General features: G+C 46.9%; 1 protein-coding gene across 1 annotated transcript; it reads right to left on the bottom strand.

The window, feature by feature from the left end:
- Positions 1-3,591: 3,591 nt before the first annotated feature.
- On the bottom strand, positions 3,592-8,995 carry MCHR1 (melanin concentrating hormone receptor 1). The gene is made up of 2 exons (XM_024200465.2): positions 8,926-8,995; positions 3,592-4,499 (listed from the first exon to the last, which is right to left on the bottom strand). The coding sequence occupies exons 1-2, from the start codon at positions 8,993-8,995 to the stop codon at positions 3,592-3,594; spliced, it is 978 nt and encodes a 325-aa protein (XP_024056233.2).
- Between the last annotated feature and the right edge of the window lie 9,525 nt (positions 8,996-18,520).

An 18,520-nucleotide genomic window follows, 5' to 3' on the forward strand; every position in this document is an offset into this window, starting at 1 on the left:
TCTCCAGAGGTAAGAAGCAGGATTGAAGACCAAATGGAGATGAGGCATCAGCCTTATATAGTCTTTTCCAGGTGTAAGAACACCTCTTTGTTCTTACTGTGGAAAATTACAGCAAAATGGAGCTTGGAGTCACATGGGCCAGTCCCTGCATACTTTGCTGAGTCTGAAGGCATATTGGCCTTCTCTCAATGGGTCCATTGTATAGCTGATGGTCCTTAATGGGCCATCAAGCAGGCTAGGCAGAGCTAATCCCAGCCTGTCTGGGATGTCACCCAGAAGCATAGCATAAGTTTGCCATACAGACAGTATATAGCCAATATTCATAACTTCAACTACAAAACTGATACACACATATAGACAGCATAATCATAACCATTAAACCATAACCTTGTCTTAGACACCCCATTTGACCCCCTTTATACAAGATTTGGGTGCCACTACAGGACCTTGGTTGCACCAATGATCTATATGGTCCCAGTTTATGTCAATAACGTCACAGTCGGCTATGTGACTGTCTTGCAGGGGGAGGAGGGTTACAGATCCCCTGCTGCGCGGCTCTGTGATCCAGGGTAAGGACCGCTGCATAAGATCTGTAACTGCCCTCCCCCGCCACCAAGTCACAGAGCAACACCACCCCCCCCCACCACACAGAACATGAAAGCCACCTCCCAGATTGACCAGGATAACTAGTCACTGCACATGTGCCCTGCTGCTGGACCTGCCCCCTGCTAAAGGTGACTGTCCTGTCCAATTACCAAGCCCCTTCCCCCCCCTTCAGACAGACTCTCATCTAAAAGAAGAGGATGGAAACAATAATGAACAAAAACGTATTTTTTATTAACAACCGCACATGGAACGGGGGGGTGAAACTTGGACGGGGTCTTGTGTGAGGCGGGTAGGAAAGGACTTTTCAAATTTTGGGGAATGAGAGCCTTCTAGTGGTAGAGCAGTCCGCAGGGGTGGAGTGAAATTTTTCACGGCCCCTTCCGCCCCTCCGTGTTTGGACTTTGGGTGAGGGGGGTATGGGACTTGGTGGCGGGGCAGGGCAGTTAGAGAGAGACTGCAGCGGGGCTCTCTCCTCCTGCCTCCAGTCCTGCAGAACATCCACAAGGCGGCGGAGCGTGTCCGTTTGCTCCCTCATTAGTCCAAGCAGCGTTTGAGTATCCTGCCTGTCCTCCTGTCGCCACCTCTCCTCCCGTTCCATGTTTGCCCGGTGCATTTGGGACAAGTTCTCCCTCCACTGTGTCTGCTGGGCTGCCTGTGCTCGGGAGCATGCCATTAGTTCAGCAAACATGTCTTCCCGTGTCCTCTTCTTCCTCCTCCTAATGTGCGCTAGCCTCTGGGCAGATGTGGCTGTGGGAATTGGAAAAAGGGAGTGAATTCCTGAGACAGATCAATGTATCTGTGAACAGAGAACATAGTCTTTCAACAAGACCATGCAGAGCACCTATCACACGCGCACTGAGGACAAGGTCGAATTTTCGGCCCTCGCCTACAGTGCCTGCGGTCTTGCTGTGGCGAGCTGAGGAGCAGGGCAGGACACCGGACTTTGTCTAGCTGTCAAACATGGTAAGCCGTAGACTTGTGGCTGCTTAAAACTTTAAGAGTGGCACTGGCCTCCTTTCGCATAGAAAGCAATGCGAGTCTCTGCTGGCAGCAATCCTGCAAGCATGAACTCTGGCCCTGTCCCACCCCCTCGCGGCTGTAAACCGCGTGGCTGTAAACCGGCGGTTGCAGTTCTGTAAAGGGACAGGCAAGCAGTCCCAATACTAACTTTCCCCTACCTAATTCACAGCAGGGAGTCATGCCAGACATCACCCTCCTGAAGGTCTGAGAGCCAGAAGGAGCGGATGCTTCGTGACAGCCTGCAGAAACCGGGGCCATTTGCTGCAATGCTCTGCAAGGCCATGATCCCCGAGTACCTGCTGGCGTTGTGGCAGGGAAACGTCTCATACCACGGGGGGCCTAACAAGCTCTCCCTGCCCAGGAACCTGCTCATGAGGCTTGAAAAACACCTGCAGGAGACCTATGAGGAGTTCTCCCCGGAGGATGTCGCCTCTATCCCCGGATACATTGACCAGTTTTTGGGTTAGGTGCCCTTGGAGGGACAGAAGAGTGCAGCGTTTTGGGCATTATAATCATGAAGCGGACATTGTGAAATTTTTTGAAAATAGACTATATATTGAAGCGCCCAAAGACAGACTAATCATGATACACTTTGCACAGATTCCCGTTTTGTTGGACTTTCCTGTTTACATGTTTTAAAGCACTTTACCTATTGTTAATATTTTAAATATGCCAGTTATGTTATAAATAAATGTTTAGATATTTAAAACACTTACTGCTTGATCCTTCCCCTGAATCTGTGTCTGGGATAACGGCTGGGGAGGGTTGGTAGGGGATCTCTGTGAGGGTGATGAAGAGCTCCTGGCTGTCGGGCAAATCAGCGCTGTCGACTGCCTCGTCCTCCTCATCTCCTTCCTCCTCTTCCCCGTCCGCTGAGGAACCGGCCGCGGACAATATCCCATCCTCAGAGTCCACGGTCAGGGGTGGGGTAGTGGTGGCGGCCGCACCTAGGATGGAATGCAGTGCCTCGTAGAAACGGGATGTGTGGGGCTGGGATCCGGAGCGTCCATTTGCCTCTTTGGTCTTCTGGTAGCCTTGTCTCAGCTCCTTGATTTTCACGCGGCACTGCGTTGCATCCCGGCTGTATCCTCTCTCTGCCATGGCTTTAGAGATCTTCTCATAGGTCTTTGCATTCCGTCTTTTGGAGCGCAGCTCGGAAAGCACGGACTCATCTCCCCACACAGCGATGAGATCCAAGACTTCCCGATCAGTCCATGCTGGGGCCCTCTTTCTAGTCTGAGATTGCACGGCCATCTCTGCTGGAGAGCTCTGCATCGTTGCCACTGCTGCTGAGCTCGCCACGGTGTCAAAACAGAAACTGCGATTCAAACTGCCCAGACAGGAAAAGGAATTCAAATTTTCCCGGGGTGTGGCTGGTCAGAGCATCCGAGCTCGGACTGCTGTCCAGAGCGTCAGAGTGGTGCACTGTGGGATAGCTCCCGGAGCTATTACCGTCGAATTCCATCCACACCTAGCCTAATTCGACATGGCCATGTCAAATTTAGCGCTACTCCTCTCGTTGGGGAGGTTTACAGAAATCGATTTAAAGAGAGCTCTATGTCGAACTAAATAGCTTCGTGGTGTGGACGGGTGCAGGGTTAATTCGATATAACGGCGCTAAATTCGACATAAAAGCCTAGTGTAGACCAGGCCTTAGATTCACTCAGTTACTCCGAGTTATATCCCTAATACTATTTCAATCAATCCTTCTTCCATGGTGTTTACATCCTTCAATTTTCTAGGTAGTCATCCTCTTCCCCTCTGTAGTTGTTGTTCAGTCAAGTTTTATATTAAATTATTTTAATCTTTTCTTGTGCATCAAGCTCTTCATCTTTTTGTTGTTGGTGTTCTTGGAATATTCTCTAGCTGTTCAAAGTCTTTCTGGACTTGAGGTGCCCATCCCCATATTCTCTATCCCTTTTAGGTCAGGTATCAGCTATCTGGTAATGGCGGAATGAACTTGTGCTACTCCTGTGCCATTGGCTTGACAGAGAGAACCAGGTGTTTGTGCTGTGTGAAACTTTTCGCAATGTACACAAAGGGGTTGAGGCAACTGTTCGCGTAGCCTAGGCTGATGGCTGCAGTATATGTGTAATAGAAGATAAGACTTGGGTGACTGATAGACAGCTGTATCAACTGTAGCAAGTGATATGGTGACCAACAGATAAAGAAGACCAGGCATATAGCAATGGCAATCCGTGTCACTCTTCTCAACTGGACACTGCGTTGGCTAGCTGGGGCTACAGAAGACTTCATGTGTCGAAGTATCTGTGCATATGCGGCAACAATAACTACAAAGGGAAGAGCGAAAGCCAGGAAGAATTGGTACAAAGTGAACCAGTACAGGTCAGTCTCTGGATTGGGGAGGCGGATGCCGCAGCCCACAGTACCACCAGGGAATGGGATGAGCCTGGCATAGAGCCATACTGGAGTAATGCTGATGAATGAGAATCCCCAGAGGAGGCAGATCACCAAGGTAGTGACAAAGGGCTTCCTGAAGCTTGAAGAGGAAATGGGGTGAACCGTGGCCAAATATCGGTCTATGGACATAGCAGTAAGAATATAAGTGCTGGTGAACTGGCTGTTGGCATCCATGGCAGTGATGAGTGCGCATATGGTCTCACCAAAGTGCCAGATTCCATTCCCCCTGAGTTGGTGGATCATGAATGGCATGCCCAAGAGGAAAAGGAGGTCCACTACCGAGAGATTGATGATGAAGATGTCTGGGACATTGTGGCACCAATGGAACTTGGATTTTTTCACCACTGTAAAGATGACCATAGAGTTGCCAGCAATGCCAAAGAGATAGATGATGCCAAACACAGAGGGCATGATGATGCTGGTATAAGAAATGCTCTGCAGTCGTGGCCACTCTGAAAACAAAGGAAACATTAACAGGTGGACTTGTCATTTACCTTTGTGACAGAATTTGATGCTGGAAAAATGGCTCTGCCAATGCACCTCCAGACTAGCCCTATCACACTCTCTGCTGTTCCACACAAACTCTGCCAATGGGTGAGACTTGCAGCAGCCTTTGTTATTCCAGTTCTGGGCCACACAGCTCTACCAATACACCTCAACAGGAACACAGGAATTGCCAAACCAGATCAAGCCAGTAGTCCCTGGAGTCTAGTATCCTATCTCTAATAGAGAGCAATAAGAGATTCTTCAAGGGAAGATTAAAGAAAACCCATAATGCACAATTATGGAATAATTTACCCTTCAAGAAAGGGTTTCTGAATCCAGACATTTTATGATTAACTTATACCCTGAAGCGTGTAGGATTTTATCCCTTATACTTTATTATCCTAGTTAATATAACTGCAGATGTTCTCCTTATCTGTTTTAAACGAAGTCTAATCCTATTTCAAATCACAATAAGCTCTTGGCCTCAGTGATAACTTGTGAAACTCATTGCCACAACATAACAGTGTATTGTATAAAAACATCTCTTTTTAGTTGTGTAAATGCCCCTTTTGTTGTTGTGTTGAAGAGGGAGTAATAAGCAGCATCCAATTTACCCACTCTGTACTCTATCTTATTTTCTGTACCTTTATTATTTTCTCTTTTATTAATCTCTTCTCTAAAACAGTTCTAGTCTTTTCAGTTTCAACATGGAAATCTCTCCGTGCCTTTATTGTTTTTACAACCCATCTCTGGACCCTCTCCATTTCTGCAGTATCTTTGAGATTCAGTGACCAGACTCAACTTCATTCTTGCACAGTGGGTGTTAACTCACCCTGTTGGGCTCAGCTAACCCTGCCCTTTCCCCCTGGCAGGAAGTGCAGGGGCGGGGCAGGAAATATAAGGGCAGGAACCTGCCCCTCAGTTGAGGGGAGACCAGGGAAAGAGCCAGATGTCCTTCCCAGGGAGCTGAACCACCCGTGGAGCCCATGACCGGCTGTGGCAGGCAATGTCTCTCCTGAACAAGCCTGGAGACAAGGCAAGTAGAGCCCTGTGCAGATACAAATTTATATCCGTGGATATAAATTTGTATCTGTGGAACTGCAGGGCTCTCCTGGGAACTGCAGCAGTGAAAGGAGCAGAACATGGGGCCGCTGCTCCCAGGAGTCAGTGGCCTGTGCCAGCAGCTCCTCTGGTATGGCTGTTCTGCCTCCAGCCCCACCCCTGTCCCTTCCACACAGCTGTGTCTCCTGTCTGGGGGCGTGCATGCTGCTTGAACACAAGAGCATGACTAGGACAGCTGCTGGTCAGCCTGGTGTGTGCCCTAGTGGGCAGGGCTGGGGGTGATACAGCTGTGCCAGAGGAGCTGCTGGTGTGGGGTGCTGGCTCTTGGGAGAGGCGGCCCCACGTTCTGCTCCGGTTCCTGGGAGAGCCCTGCGGTTCCGTGGATACCGATTTATATCTGCATCCATGGGTATAAGTTTGTATCTGTGCAGGGCTCCAAAGGCAAGCCACTGACCAGGCAGGCTGAGAAACCCACAGAGAAAGTGGAGAGTGAGCTGCTCGTCAGGGAGACTGGGAATCAGGCCCCAGCAGCTGCGGAGCAATCCAACCAGATGCTGATAGGAGGCAATCCAGGGAAATGAGACATTGGTCTTGTGTTGCTTGGAGGCAAGGCAGTGACTTCGTGTTTCCCTGCCAGCCCAGTGATGGGATCACCTGTTGCTTAAAGGGCCCTGGGCTGGGACCCCCTGGCCTTGGCCCTGCATTTAGGGTTAGATGAGTGCTAATCCCTAGGCCAAGAGGCCTCAGCCTGTTTATTGGCCCAGTCCACACCCAGGAGGCCTGAGCTATTGCATATTTAGTTGCCCCTCTGCAAGCCAGGATGCCTGAGTGATAGATCCACGTAGATGCTGAGTCCCCAATGCTGCCAAGAGCAGATCTTCTGACCCTGAAATGCAGGAACTATACACCAATATGCTAGGTGAGGGTGTATTTTACTCCTTTCTTGAGAAAACAGCTTGATACAGAACTTACGGGTTTTTTTGTTTTACATTGTACTTTTAGCCCTGATCCTATGATATGCTAAGGAGCCCTCCCTGCAAGCACTGAAGGGAGTTGCAACAATGGCTTAGGGGTCATCTCTGTCTGGTCCCTGGTATATGTTAAAAGCCCACAGGCTGTTCTCTGATAAATTGGCTACCAATGGCAGCTGGAGATCAGAAAGTATAAAGGAGCTTGGCTACACTCCGTTTCCCCCAGCAATGCCCCTGACACCAATAGCTGGGGGGCGGAGTGTGGGGGGGGGAGAAGAATACCTTAGGCAGCTCTGTAGGAACTCTGTCACCCAAGAATTCCTTTACTCTTGGGAAATCTTCAACTGGCTTGATATGCTCAGTTTAGTACTGCTTTGTAGCAATGGACAGTGCAAATCAGCTCCAACATACCAGAAACAGGGTATTTTTCTTTAAATTCCCCACAGTTGTAACACTGGTGCAGCTCCATCAGTAGCAGTGATAGTGGAAGTTCTTGTGTAGACAAGGTACCAGCTGCTACTAGCATTGCAAAACCTCTCATCTAGGCCTGTTCCAAACAGGGTAGATGACATGGTGGTTAAAATGACAGGAGCCTACCAAACTAGTACTCTCACAATTGGTGGAACAGAAACAGTGGGAAATAATTGATTTCTTGGGTGCTGTCTGCAGGCTCTCTCCTGTTAGGGCTATATTATTTAAAGATTAATCTTGTTCCTGCTTCTTCATTCTTTCCTCTCTTCCCCAGGATGGTAGCAGGCAGGGGCGGCTCCAGGCCCCAGCGCAGCAAGCGCGTGCCTGGGGTGGCCTGCCAGTTGCTGTGAGGGCGGCAGTCAGGCAGCCTTCAGCGGCATGCCTGCGGGAGGTCCGCTGGTCCCGTGGCTTCGGCGGCAATTCGGCGGCGGGCACGCCAAAGGCACCAGCAGATCACCCGCAGACATGCCGCCGAATCCGCGTGACCAGCGGACTGCCCGCAGGCGTACCGCTGAAGGCCACCTGACTGCTGTGCTTGGGGCGGCAAAAAACAGAGCTGCCCCTGGTAGCAGGTGGGTTTATTATTTTGTGGGTGGAGCATTTCTGTGTCTAAGGCCAACTCTACACTTAAGATTTAGGGTGAGATAGCTACTGTGCTCAGGTGTGAAAATCCACATCCTAAGTGGCATAGTTATGCCAAACCTACCTCTTAGCTAGCATTGCTTGGGGAGGTGGTATTCCTACAGCAACAGAAAAGCATGCAGAACCACCTGGCTGCCCCTGAGCCTAGGAGCCGCAAGGACATGCCGGCTGCTTCCGGGAGGCACCTGAGGTAAGCACTGACTGGCCAGAGCCTGCAGCCTGCACCCCACCCCCTGGCCCCAGCCATGAGCCCCCTCCCACACCCAAACTCCCTTGCAGAGCCTGCACCCCAACCTCCTGCCCCAGGCTCAGCCCAGAGCCCCCTCCCACACTTTGAACCTGTTGGCCCCAGCCCAGAGCCTGCACCCCAACCCTCTGCCCCAACCCGGTGAAAGTGAGTGAGGGTGGGGGGAAAGCGAGTGATAGAGGGAGGACGGATGGAGTGAGAAGGGGCAGGGCAGGGGTGTGACCTTGGGGAATAGGTGGGGTAGGAGGCAGGGCAAGGGTGCTTGAGTTTGTGCGATTAGATAGTTGGCAACCCTAATGTAGCCATAGCGTTATTCTGGGAAGGTAAAGGAGATGGGTAGGAGGTGGTCTGGGGGACAGTGGCTTAGAACCCTAAGTGTCAAGTGTAGCTGTCCACCATTGGGTCCTGAACTGGAGCCTTGCAGACGGGGCAGGCCCAGAGGATATTACAACACCAGAGCTTTCACCTAAGGTAAGAGGCCTGCTGGAATAGACCTTCAGTGCTCAAGGGCCCAGCCCCCCAAATCCCTGTACTGAAGGGGAAGGCTGGACACCCTTGGGGCGGGAGTGCTGAAGGGCAGGTGTTTTCAATGGGGAGATGACCTGTCTGACCACTGGGTGGCATTGTGGGCCGTTGTGCACCTTCTACACATCCTCAGATTTTTGTTCCCAGATTTCTAATATCTATTTATTGCTTCAAAACACTTGTTTCCTAATATTCATCCCATTTTACCCTTCACCCTCCCTTGAGCTGGTTACTGGCAGGTTTCAGTTCATTTGGCTTCTGTACCTCTAGTAACCTACATAAGTTTTAGAGAGACAAGGTGGGTGAGGTAATATCTTTTATTGGACCAACTTCTGTTGGTTAGAGACACAAGCTTTAGAGCTTAGAGAGCTCTCCTTCAGGTTTTTCAAGCAGTTTGGTTAAAAGGTGAATTTAAATCACCCATTCAACCCCTCACCACACCCCTGCCTCCCTAGGGTAGAAAGCTATACTCACTGGTGGAAGTCAGAGGGACTCCAGGTTCAGAGCTGTTGCAGATATTCAGTTCTAGAGGCAGCAGATCCATGGCTACATCTCACTCTTCCCCAGCTGATCACTCCTGTGGTCTCATGCAGATTACTGCAGGCTCTGTGCTAGCAGTTTCTTGTAACACAGCCTCTGATTCCAAAGGAGGGCGTCTCTCCCAGCCTTGCTGCTTCACTGCTCACATTTGGTACAAACTACTTTCTCTCCCTCCTTCTCCATCAGTTTCCACGGGCATCACCTAGATACAGTAAAATGCAGGAGATATAAATTAACCTTTTCCCTGCCTGTCAGATATACCAAGACTGCAACTTGCATTTGCTAGTATTGCTTCATCTGTGGAGGTGCTGGCCAGCCAGAGAAGCTAACCTTCACCTGCCTACCTTCAGAGAAAGGTTCACCAGGTGTTTGGGACTCGGTCTCTTTAGCTGAACAGTTTCTGACAACAGCTTTTTACTCACTGCAACACTGGGTTCTACAAAGGAAAAGTATTTACTTACTAATTTTTAGAGTGTGCATTGCCATAGCAGCGTGGGGTTGCAACTACAAAGAATAAAAAAAATGGATTGAAAAACCAGAACAGTCAGCCAAGTGCTGAAGAAAAATAAATGTCTCTCAGGCTGCTCTGAAGGTTGCTAGACTCAGGCTCTGTCAGATTGCTAATGGGAGGGGATTCAAAGATGGGCTCCCTCAATTGAGAGAGCTCTGCCCAGGGGCAGCTCCAGGCACCAGCGCTCCAAGCGGGGGGCGGCCTGCCGGTCGCGGTGAGGGCGGCAGTCAGGCTGCCTTCGGCAGCATGCCTGCGGGAGGTCCACCGGTCCCACGGTTTCGGCAGCAATTTGGCGGCGGTTACGCCGAAGGCACGGGACCAGTGGACCTCCCGCAGGCATGCTGCCAAATCCGCGTTACCAGCAGACCTCCCGCAGGCACGCCGCCGAAAGCCGCCTCACTGCCATGCTTGGGGTGGCAAAATACATAGAGTTGCCCCTGGCTCTGCCCCTAAACATGGAGGACTAGAGTCTGCTCTGTCATACTGGTGTAAATGGGAGTTGTTCCCCTGACAGATTTACACCAATGTAAACTGAGAGCAGAATCTAGGCTGAAGTGTTCAGTTGCAGCTTCAACAATTTTAACTGCCATAAAGGATGTAAGCTCTAAAGTTAATGACCATCAACGTGAACTGCAATAGGAAATATATAGGTGGCAAGTGCAGTGTGATCACTGTCAATGATCTTGTTAAATTGGAGAATTGGCCTGAAATCAATAAGGTTAACTTGAATAAAAACAAGTGTAAAGTAAGCACTTAGGACGAAAAAATTAAATGCACAAATAAAAAGAGGGGAATAACTGGCTAAGCAGCAGTACTGCAGAAAAGCATCTAGAGGTTATACCATAGTGGATCACAAATTGAATAGGAGTGAACAATATGACACTTGTGCAGAAGGCAAATGTTATTCTGGAATGTATTCACAGGTAGCGTTGCCAGGTGTCTGGTTTTTGACCAGAACGCCTGGTCAAAAAAAGGGACCCTGGTGGCTCTGGTCAGCACTGCTGACCAGGCCATTAAAAGTCTGGTTGGTACAGGGCTGGCAGGATCCCTATCCGGCTCTGCACAGCTCCCAGGAAGTGGCTGGTATGTCCCTCCAGCTCTTAGGTGTAGGGGCAGCCATGGAGGCTCTATGCGCTGCCCCTGCCCCACCCTGAGAGCCAGCTCTGCAGCTCCCATTGGCCAGGAACTGTGGCCAATGGGAGCTGCGGGGGTGGTGCCTGTGGGCAGAGGCAGCACGCAGAGCCACCTATCCATGGCTCCTAGGTGGAGGCATGGATAGGTGGCTGTGCGCTAAGGGACATGTCGCTGCTTGCGGGGAGCTGCCCGAGGTGAGTATTGCCCAGAGCCCACCCCCTTCACCCCCTCCTGCACCCCAACCCCCTCCCCCAGCCCTGAGCCCCCTCTCGCATCCAAAATCCCTCCTGGAGCCCACACCCTATCCCATGCCTAGGGTTACCAGTTTTGTGTGCATGGTTTCATGGGCAGAAGGTGCTCAAAGAGAAGGGGAGGGATCCTTCCCTTTTGCTCTCTTAAGCCTGAAAAATGTAACTCCTAGCTCTTAACAGCACATAGGAGTTTCAGAAATCCTGCAAGAATGGTAACAGTTCAGCACATTATTATTTATTTAGTTATTTGTATTAGCATAGCGCCTGGGAGCCGGACCAGGACCCCATTGTGCTAGGTGCTGTACAAACACAGAACAAAGAGAGATCTCAAAGCAAAGGAAGATAAGTATTCTTATATCTCTTAGATGTAAAAACTTGCCACACTATGGTAAGTGGCAGAGAGAAGACTAGAACTCAGCTCTCAAGTCCTAGTCTAGTGCCCTATCCACTGGAACCATACTACTGAGTTGCAAGATATAGTGGCAACAAGGGTTAGATTTAACACATGTTTATCAAGGCAGGCAATCTTTATATCATCCGAAAAACTTCTCCTCAAGCTTGTGGGGGGACGTCAGTAACAGAATGGGACCATCCCCTTGCCCTCCCTATTGCCATTGGATAGAGAGAGCAGAATAAGAAGCCAAGAGACAACATTAGGGTATTGGACTAATGAGAAGGAAATATTTCCTGAAAGCCAGATATTACAGCAAAAGAAAAATCCTGTTTTCCTCAGTCTAGAATTCACTAGGCCTTTGTTCAGGCATCAGGAAGCCCACACAACTAGACTATATGAGTTTGGCGCCATCTAGGGGCAGGAGTAAAAAATTCACTAACCACAGTATTTCTTAAATAGCTTATATGTTTACTGGTAGTAAAAACTGTAGTGAGTAAGCCTATGCTGTACTTTACGGATGAACCATGCTTTTTCAGGCACTCAGCTTTCTAAAACAAATTCCCCAGGCTTGGTCTCTGCCCAAAGGTGATTTTTTGAAGGTTTGAGCTGAATTGATTTGAGCTGCTTGAGTTATGTCAATGTTAAAAGCAAGTGAACAAAACAACCCATTTTTCCTATTTGTGTTGTAGTAGCACCCAGAAGCTTCAAGCTCAGGACCCTACTATGCTGTCGTCTGTTCAAACACACAGGAAAACATGGTGCCTGCCCAGAAAAGCTTACATTAACTGAAACATTGGTGTTCACCTAACAGCTGAAGCCAGAAACTCCAAACTTGGCTTTAGCTCTAAAGTCCTCAGTGAGCAAAGAAAACCAGTTGCCCCTTATGCTTGGAACATTCTCCTTTGAACTAGTTCATTAGGTCACGACCCTCTCCTCCTCAAGACATACTTCTGCTTTGACTACAGGAAATCAGCCAGCTAATGATGGCTAGGTCAGAGGAAAAAGCTTTAACATAATTTGGGACTAAGATGTGTACATACCAGTATCTGTAAATGCATTAACCACCTCTCTTATCTCCTATAGTTTGGCCACACTCACTTGTGATATCTCCTGGTAAGTCAGACTGTACATTCATATATATGCATATGCACCCCCCACCCCATATGATTTGTATGTATCATCCCTTCTGTGACGGGTTGGATCACAGAAACCCCCTTGGGAACTGCCAACTGATGTGCCAAGACTACTTCTGCCCTTGCTTTCCCTCTGCCAGCCTGGGAATCCAGTACCCTGTCTTGTTGAGCCAAATACACCAGTCTGCTCCAACACAGACCCAAAGGTTTGAACCACGTGCCCCAAAGCTGCAGACTTAACTGAAAGCAGCTTACAGAAGTGTTCCTGTCTTTAACACTCAGATGCCCAATTCCCAATGGGGTCTAAACCCCAAATAAATCCGTTCTACCCTGTATAAAGCGTATACAGGGTAAACTCATAAATTGTTCGCCCTCTATAACACTGATAGAGAGATATGCACAGCTGTTTGTCCCCCTTCCCCCCCCCCGGTATTAATGCATACTCTGGATTAATTAGTAAGTAAAAAGTGATTTGATTAAATACAGAAAGTAGGATTTAAGTGGTTCCAAGTAGTAACAGACAGAACAAAGTGAATTACCAAGTAAAATAAAATAAAACATGCAAATCTAAGCCTAATACAGTAATAAAACTGAATACAGAGAAAATCTCACCCTCAGAGATGTTTCAATAAGTTTCTTTCACAGACTGGACACCTTCTAGTCTGGACACAATCCTTTCCCCTGGTACAGCCCTTGTTCCAGCTCAGGTGGTAGCTAGGGGATTTCTCATGATGGCTCCCCCTTTTCTCTGTTCCACCCACTTTATATATATATATATATATATAATCTTTTGCATAAGGCAGGAATCCTTTGTCCCTCTGGCTTCCCACCTCCCTCCCCTTCTCAATAGAAAAGCACCAGGTTAAAGATGGATTCCAGTTTAGGTGACGTGATCACATGTCACTGTAAGACTTCATTACCCACTTGCCAGCACACACATATACAGGAAGTCTCACAAGTAAAACAGAGCCATCTACAGACAATGGGCCTGGTTAATGGGAGCCATCAAGATTCCAAACCATCATTAATGGCCCACACTTTGAATAATTAAAATAGGCCCTCAGACTTATATTTCTAGTTTCAGATACAAGAATGATACATTTATACAAATAGGATGACCACACCCAGTAGAATATAAACTTTGTAAGGATACCTTACAAGAGACCTTTTGCATGAAGCATATTCCAGTTACATTATATTCATAATCAGCATCCTTTCATAAAATCATATAGAGTGTAATGTCACACCTTCCTCACTCTTGTTTGTATTACACCTAATGAAGACTAGGCTCCTCAGGGCAGGCACTTTCCCTTGTATATCTGTCAAGTGCCATATATATATATATATCTATCTCTCTGGAAGTATAGAAATGATAGTTAACATCAGCAGTGTGGTCAAATTAAAATTGCATCAGACACTAACTTTTGAATATCCTGACTTTTGTGTTCTTTATTTCTCAGGCTTAATGTTACTTTCACATCAGTTTTTGCACTTCGTTTTTATTAATAGTGAAGTAATGTATACTGTTATTCACTGAGCAGCCCCAATATGCTTGATACTGTACAAACATGTAAGAACACAATCCCTGACAACAATATCTTATAGTCTAAATCAGACACAAATAATCCAGTACAGATTCAAATGGTATACCCAAGTGAAAGGTCTAATCTTTGGATCAGCAGTGCAGATATCTTTGTTTTGTTTTTTATTTTGTGCATATCATATATATATAAAATACAGTTTTGGAGGGGCAACCAGACCTGTCCAGATGACTGTTTCTAGTTAGTCAGTGGATATGTCTAACAAGCATTTTGGAGCAAGCTTCTTAGCTGGGGATGACAGACTCCTGCTAGTGCTCTAAAAATAGCCATACAGAGACCACAAGTTGCAGCTTGCCTAGCTCCAGCCCTTGCTGCAACTTCAATGTACTGTCTATACAACTATTTTTAGAGCACTCCCACAAGCCCTGCTAGACCAAGTCTGTCATCCTGGGCTGGGAGGCTTGCTCCAAAATGATGTATAGACATACCCAATAAGGTTTCAATAGGAGGTAAGCACCTTGATACTTTTGTGGATCTGGGACTAATGTATTTCTCCTCTGACCAGATGGACTCAAATCTGCCTTAAGCATTCTGAATTATTTGGCCTCAGCCTTCACCCTGGTGGTCACTGCTCCAGATCACAAAAACATATAGGGCCAGATCATCCTCCCACAGATCAATACATGGAGTCCTTCATATGTGGCTCTATCCTCCTCCACATGGAAGGGGGGCTTGGGTTGGCCTGCAGGGAAGGAATGGAGTCATGGTAGAAAACACACACACACACACACACACACTTCAGACCAGTGCAATTTCACTAGAAAAGTTAAGTCAGTTCCAGAGACTAACAATTCTTTTTGAGGACCTGTCCCCTAAGGAAGCCACTGCCAAGGGAGCAGAGCCTCAGTAGGAGAAGTACAGAGAATCTGAGGGGATGGCTTTGACTTCCTGCAGTACATTTGTAATTCACCAGTTTTGGAGCCTGTCCTCCTGATGGAATGATGCAGGTGTATCCCAGTGCAGGAATCCTCATAGATATCCTCCATTAAAACGTCTTCTGGTTAAACAGCTTTTACCAGAAAGGGGGATGATCTGGGCCACAATGAGATATAATTAGCCATCTCTGCCCAGTAAAGGCTCACAGCTTGAATAACAGGGATGTTGCATCTCAGTAACTGGGTGAAGTGGTAGAACCATGTTGTTTTCATTTTATACAATATGTTCATCCAGTGCTCTGGCAGCATACATAAACGTTAAAAAACCTTCACTGTCCCAAGTCACCCATAATAAGGTAGTTTTCCCATCTTACTATCATGAGCAAAGGTCAAAAACAAAGGTAAAAATCCCCTTCTCTTCAACACTCAAAGAGTGCTTGTTCCTGTAAGCAAGGAGTAATGTGGCCTAAGGGACAGGACACTGGACTGGTAATTAGAAGATCTGGCTTTAGTTCCATCTCTGCCACTGATGTGCCACGTGATCTTGGGAGGGTCAATTTGCCTTTCCTTGTCCTCATCTATAAAATGGATACAATATTTAGTCTCCTTTGCAAATTGCTTTGAGACCTACTGGTGAAATGTTGTTAAAAACCCTGGTGATTTGTAGATTCCAAGACTAGAAGGGACAATTATGATAATCTAGTCTGACTTCCTGTATAACCCAGGCCAGAGAATTTACCCAAAATAATTACGAGAGCAGATCTATTAGAGAAACATCCAATCTTGATTTGCAATTTGTCAGTCAAGGAGAATCCACCACAACCCTTGGTAAGTGGTTCCAATGGTTAATTACTCTGACCATTCAAATTTGATGCCTTATTTCCAGTCTGAATTTGTCTAGCTTCATCTTCCAGTCATTAGATCATATTATACCTTTCTCGGCTAGACAGAAGAGCCCATTGTTAACTGTTTGTTCCTCATGTAGATACATCTCTTTGTTAAGCTAAATAGATTGAGGCTATCATTATATAAGGGATGTTTTCTAATCTTTTAATTATTCTTGTGACTCTTCTCTGAAACCGCTCCAGTTTAATCAACATCCTATCTTGAATTGTTGACACTAGAACTGGACACAGTATTCCATCAGCAGTTGCACCAGCACCAAATATACAGGAAAATAACTTCTCTACTCTTACTTGAGTTTCCCCTGTTTATTCTTCCCAGGATCTCATTAGTTGTTTTGGACACAACATCACACTTAGAGCTCATGTTCAGCTGATTATCTGCTATGACCCTGTGGCAGGCCTGGCACCGCACCACCCCTTTGGGGCAGGGGGGACTGGGGTGTCAGGACCTCACCACTCCCAAGTTCACATGCTCGCTTCTCTGTGGGCAGTCTGATGCAGCCTAATAGCCTCCCTTCACACAATCACCCCATGGTCAGGTTAGTGTGCCCTAACAGCCAGAGTCCATATAAATCACTCCCAGCATCAGAGCAGTGCAGCCCAATGGCCAGAGTCCATACAATCCCCCTCACAAGCAGGGTAGTTCAGCCTAGCAGCCAGAGTCCAGGTAACTCACCTCAAACATCCAGGAAGTGTTGCCAGAGTCCAGATGATTCCCATGTCAGGGGTAAGGGGACCCAGGCCCACCCTCTCCACTGGTCCTGACCCAGGGCTCTGGTAGTGGCAAGTTCCCCTTGCCACCAGCTTGGCAGGGATCCACCCAAAATACACCAAGCTTCTGGGCAGCTTTAACACCTTTTTCCTCTAAAGTTCCCCTGGATCACTTCCTACCATAACCTCCAGGTCCTCCATTTTAAGGGGTCTTGACCTCTGGTCTGTTCCCCTTCTGTGACATACTCCATCTGGGCATCAGGGCACATCCCGGCTTGGCTGGCCTCCAGATCCTGGAGTGCAGGCTGTCCCTCCTGAGGAGCTGGCAGTATGCCTCCTTTCCCTCCAGCAGTCAGCCCAGACTGAGCAGCTCTGCAGGCTTTTATACCTGTTCTCCAGTTGGAGCATGCCCAGCAGAGCCCCAGGGACGTGGCTTCCTCTGCTAGGAAGGAAGGGTTAACCCCTGCGGTACCAGTGCGGGGCCACTGTGCCCTGTGACAGACCCCCAAATCTTTTTTTAGAGTCACTGCTTCCCAGGATAGAATCACCCCTCCTGTAAATATGGCCTACATTCTTTGTTCATGTTATTGTTTGCTTTGTCCAGTTTTCTACTTGATCCAGATCTCTCTGAATCAGTGACCTGTCTTCTTCACTATTTATTACTCTCCCAATTTTTGTGTCATCTGTAAGTTTCATCAGTGATTATTTGTTTTTTTCCAGGTCATTGACAAAAATGTTTAATAGCATAGGGCCAAGAATTGATCCCTGTGGGATACATTTAACGTGTGCCATGTTAATTTTATATTGTTCTAGTTTTGTAATCAAAATGTTGTGTGGTATCAAGTCAAATGCCTTACAGAAGCTTAAGTATATTATGTCAACACTATTACAATTTTGGGTTGATAAAGGTAAATTCACCAAAAAAAAATATCAAGTTAGTTTGAGATCTATTGATTTGCATTAATTACCTACCTTCCTTTAATTCTTCATTAATTGAGTCCCGTATCAGCTGCTCCATTATCTTGCCCAGGATCTGTGTCAGGCTGACAGGCCTATAATTACCTGGGTCATCCCATTTACCCTTTTTAAAAATTGGCACAACATAATTTTCTTCCAGTCTTCTGGAACTTTCCCAGTGCTCCAAGACTTATTGAAAATCAACATTAATGATCCAGTGAGTTCTTCAGCCAGCTCTTTTAAGACTGTTGGATGGAAGTTATCGGGAATTGCTGATTTTAAAATATCTAATTTTAATAGCATCTGTTTAACATCCCCCAGAGATACTAGTGGAACAGAAAGAATATTATCACTATATGATGAGATGAAGGAAAACAGGACATCATCACCTTCCCTCCTCTTGGAAACTCTGCTCTGAGTGCCCCAGTGTAATTTTTAGAATAGATGGGAAGACAGGAAAGTAAGTATTATTCCTAACCTGTCATTAAACCTTAAACTCCCTGAGAATACTTTCATCCTTGGGTATATTTCAACCCATTAAACTTTTCTCCTTTCACTAAATTAACTGAGGGAGCTAACCTTGTTACAGGATTCAAGACTGGAATTACTTTGTCAGGATTATTTGCATAGCTAAAGCTAAACTGGATCCTCAGCAAAGAAATTGGGTGCGTCAGGATTGGGCTTCGGGTAAGGTAAAGTTTGTGTAGCATCAGGCTACAATTCTTGTGAATACTCCCACTTTTTTATTATTATATTAATTACAATGAGCTCCATGGGTTAATTTTGCATTGTGTAAATGTTTTCTTCTATTATTTGTATATTTGTTACCTTTCATTTGTATAGTGTCCCCTCACTCCTGTATTATGAAAAGGTAAATAGGAATGCCCAATTTACCTTCTTTATACCATTAATTATTTTATACCCGCTTCATAGCCCATTTTATTTGTTTAATCTCTCAGGTAAACAGTCCCAATACTTTTCAGTGTCTCATCATATGAAAGATATTCCATGAAAATAAGCATTTGCATTCCTAGTTTCTGGACCCCGACTCTGCCTC

This window comes from Terrapene carolina, unplaced genomic scaffold, assembly GCF_002925995.2.
Source record: "Terrapene carolina triunguis isolate 2854851 unplaced genomic scaffold, T_m_triunguis-2.0 Scaffold247, whole genome shotgun sequence".
Lineage (NCBI taxonomy): Eukaryota > Metazoa > Chordata > Testudines > Emydidae > Terrapene > Terrapene triunguis.

Coding starts and splice junctions, on each gene's coding strand:
- MCHR1 (XM_024200465.2), bottom strand. CDS start 8,995: ATGGATCTGCTGCCTCTAGAACTGAATATCTGCAACAGCTCTGAACCT. Junction 4,500..8,925: donor AGTCCCTCTGACTTCCACCA/GTGAGTATAGCT, acceptor CTTTGTTTTCAG/AGTGGCCACGACTGCAGAGC.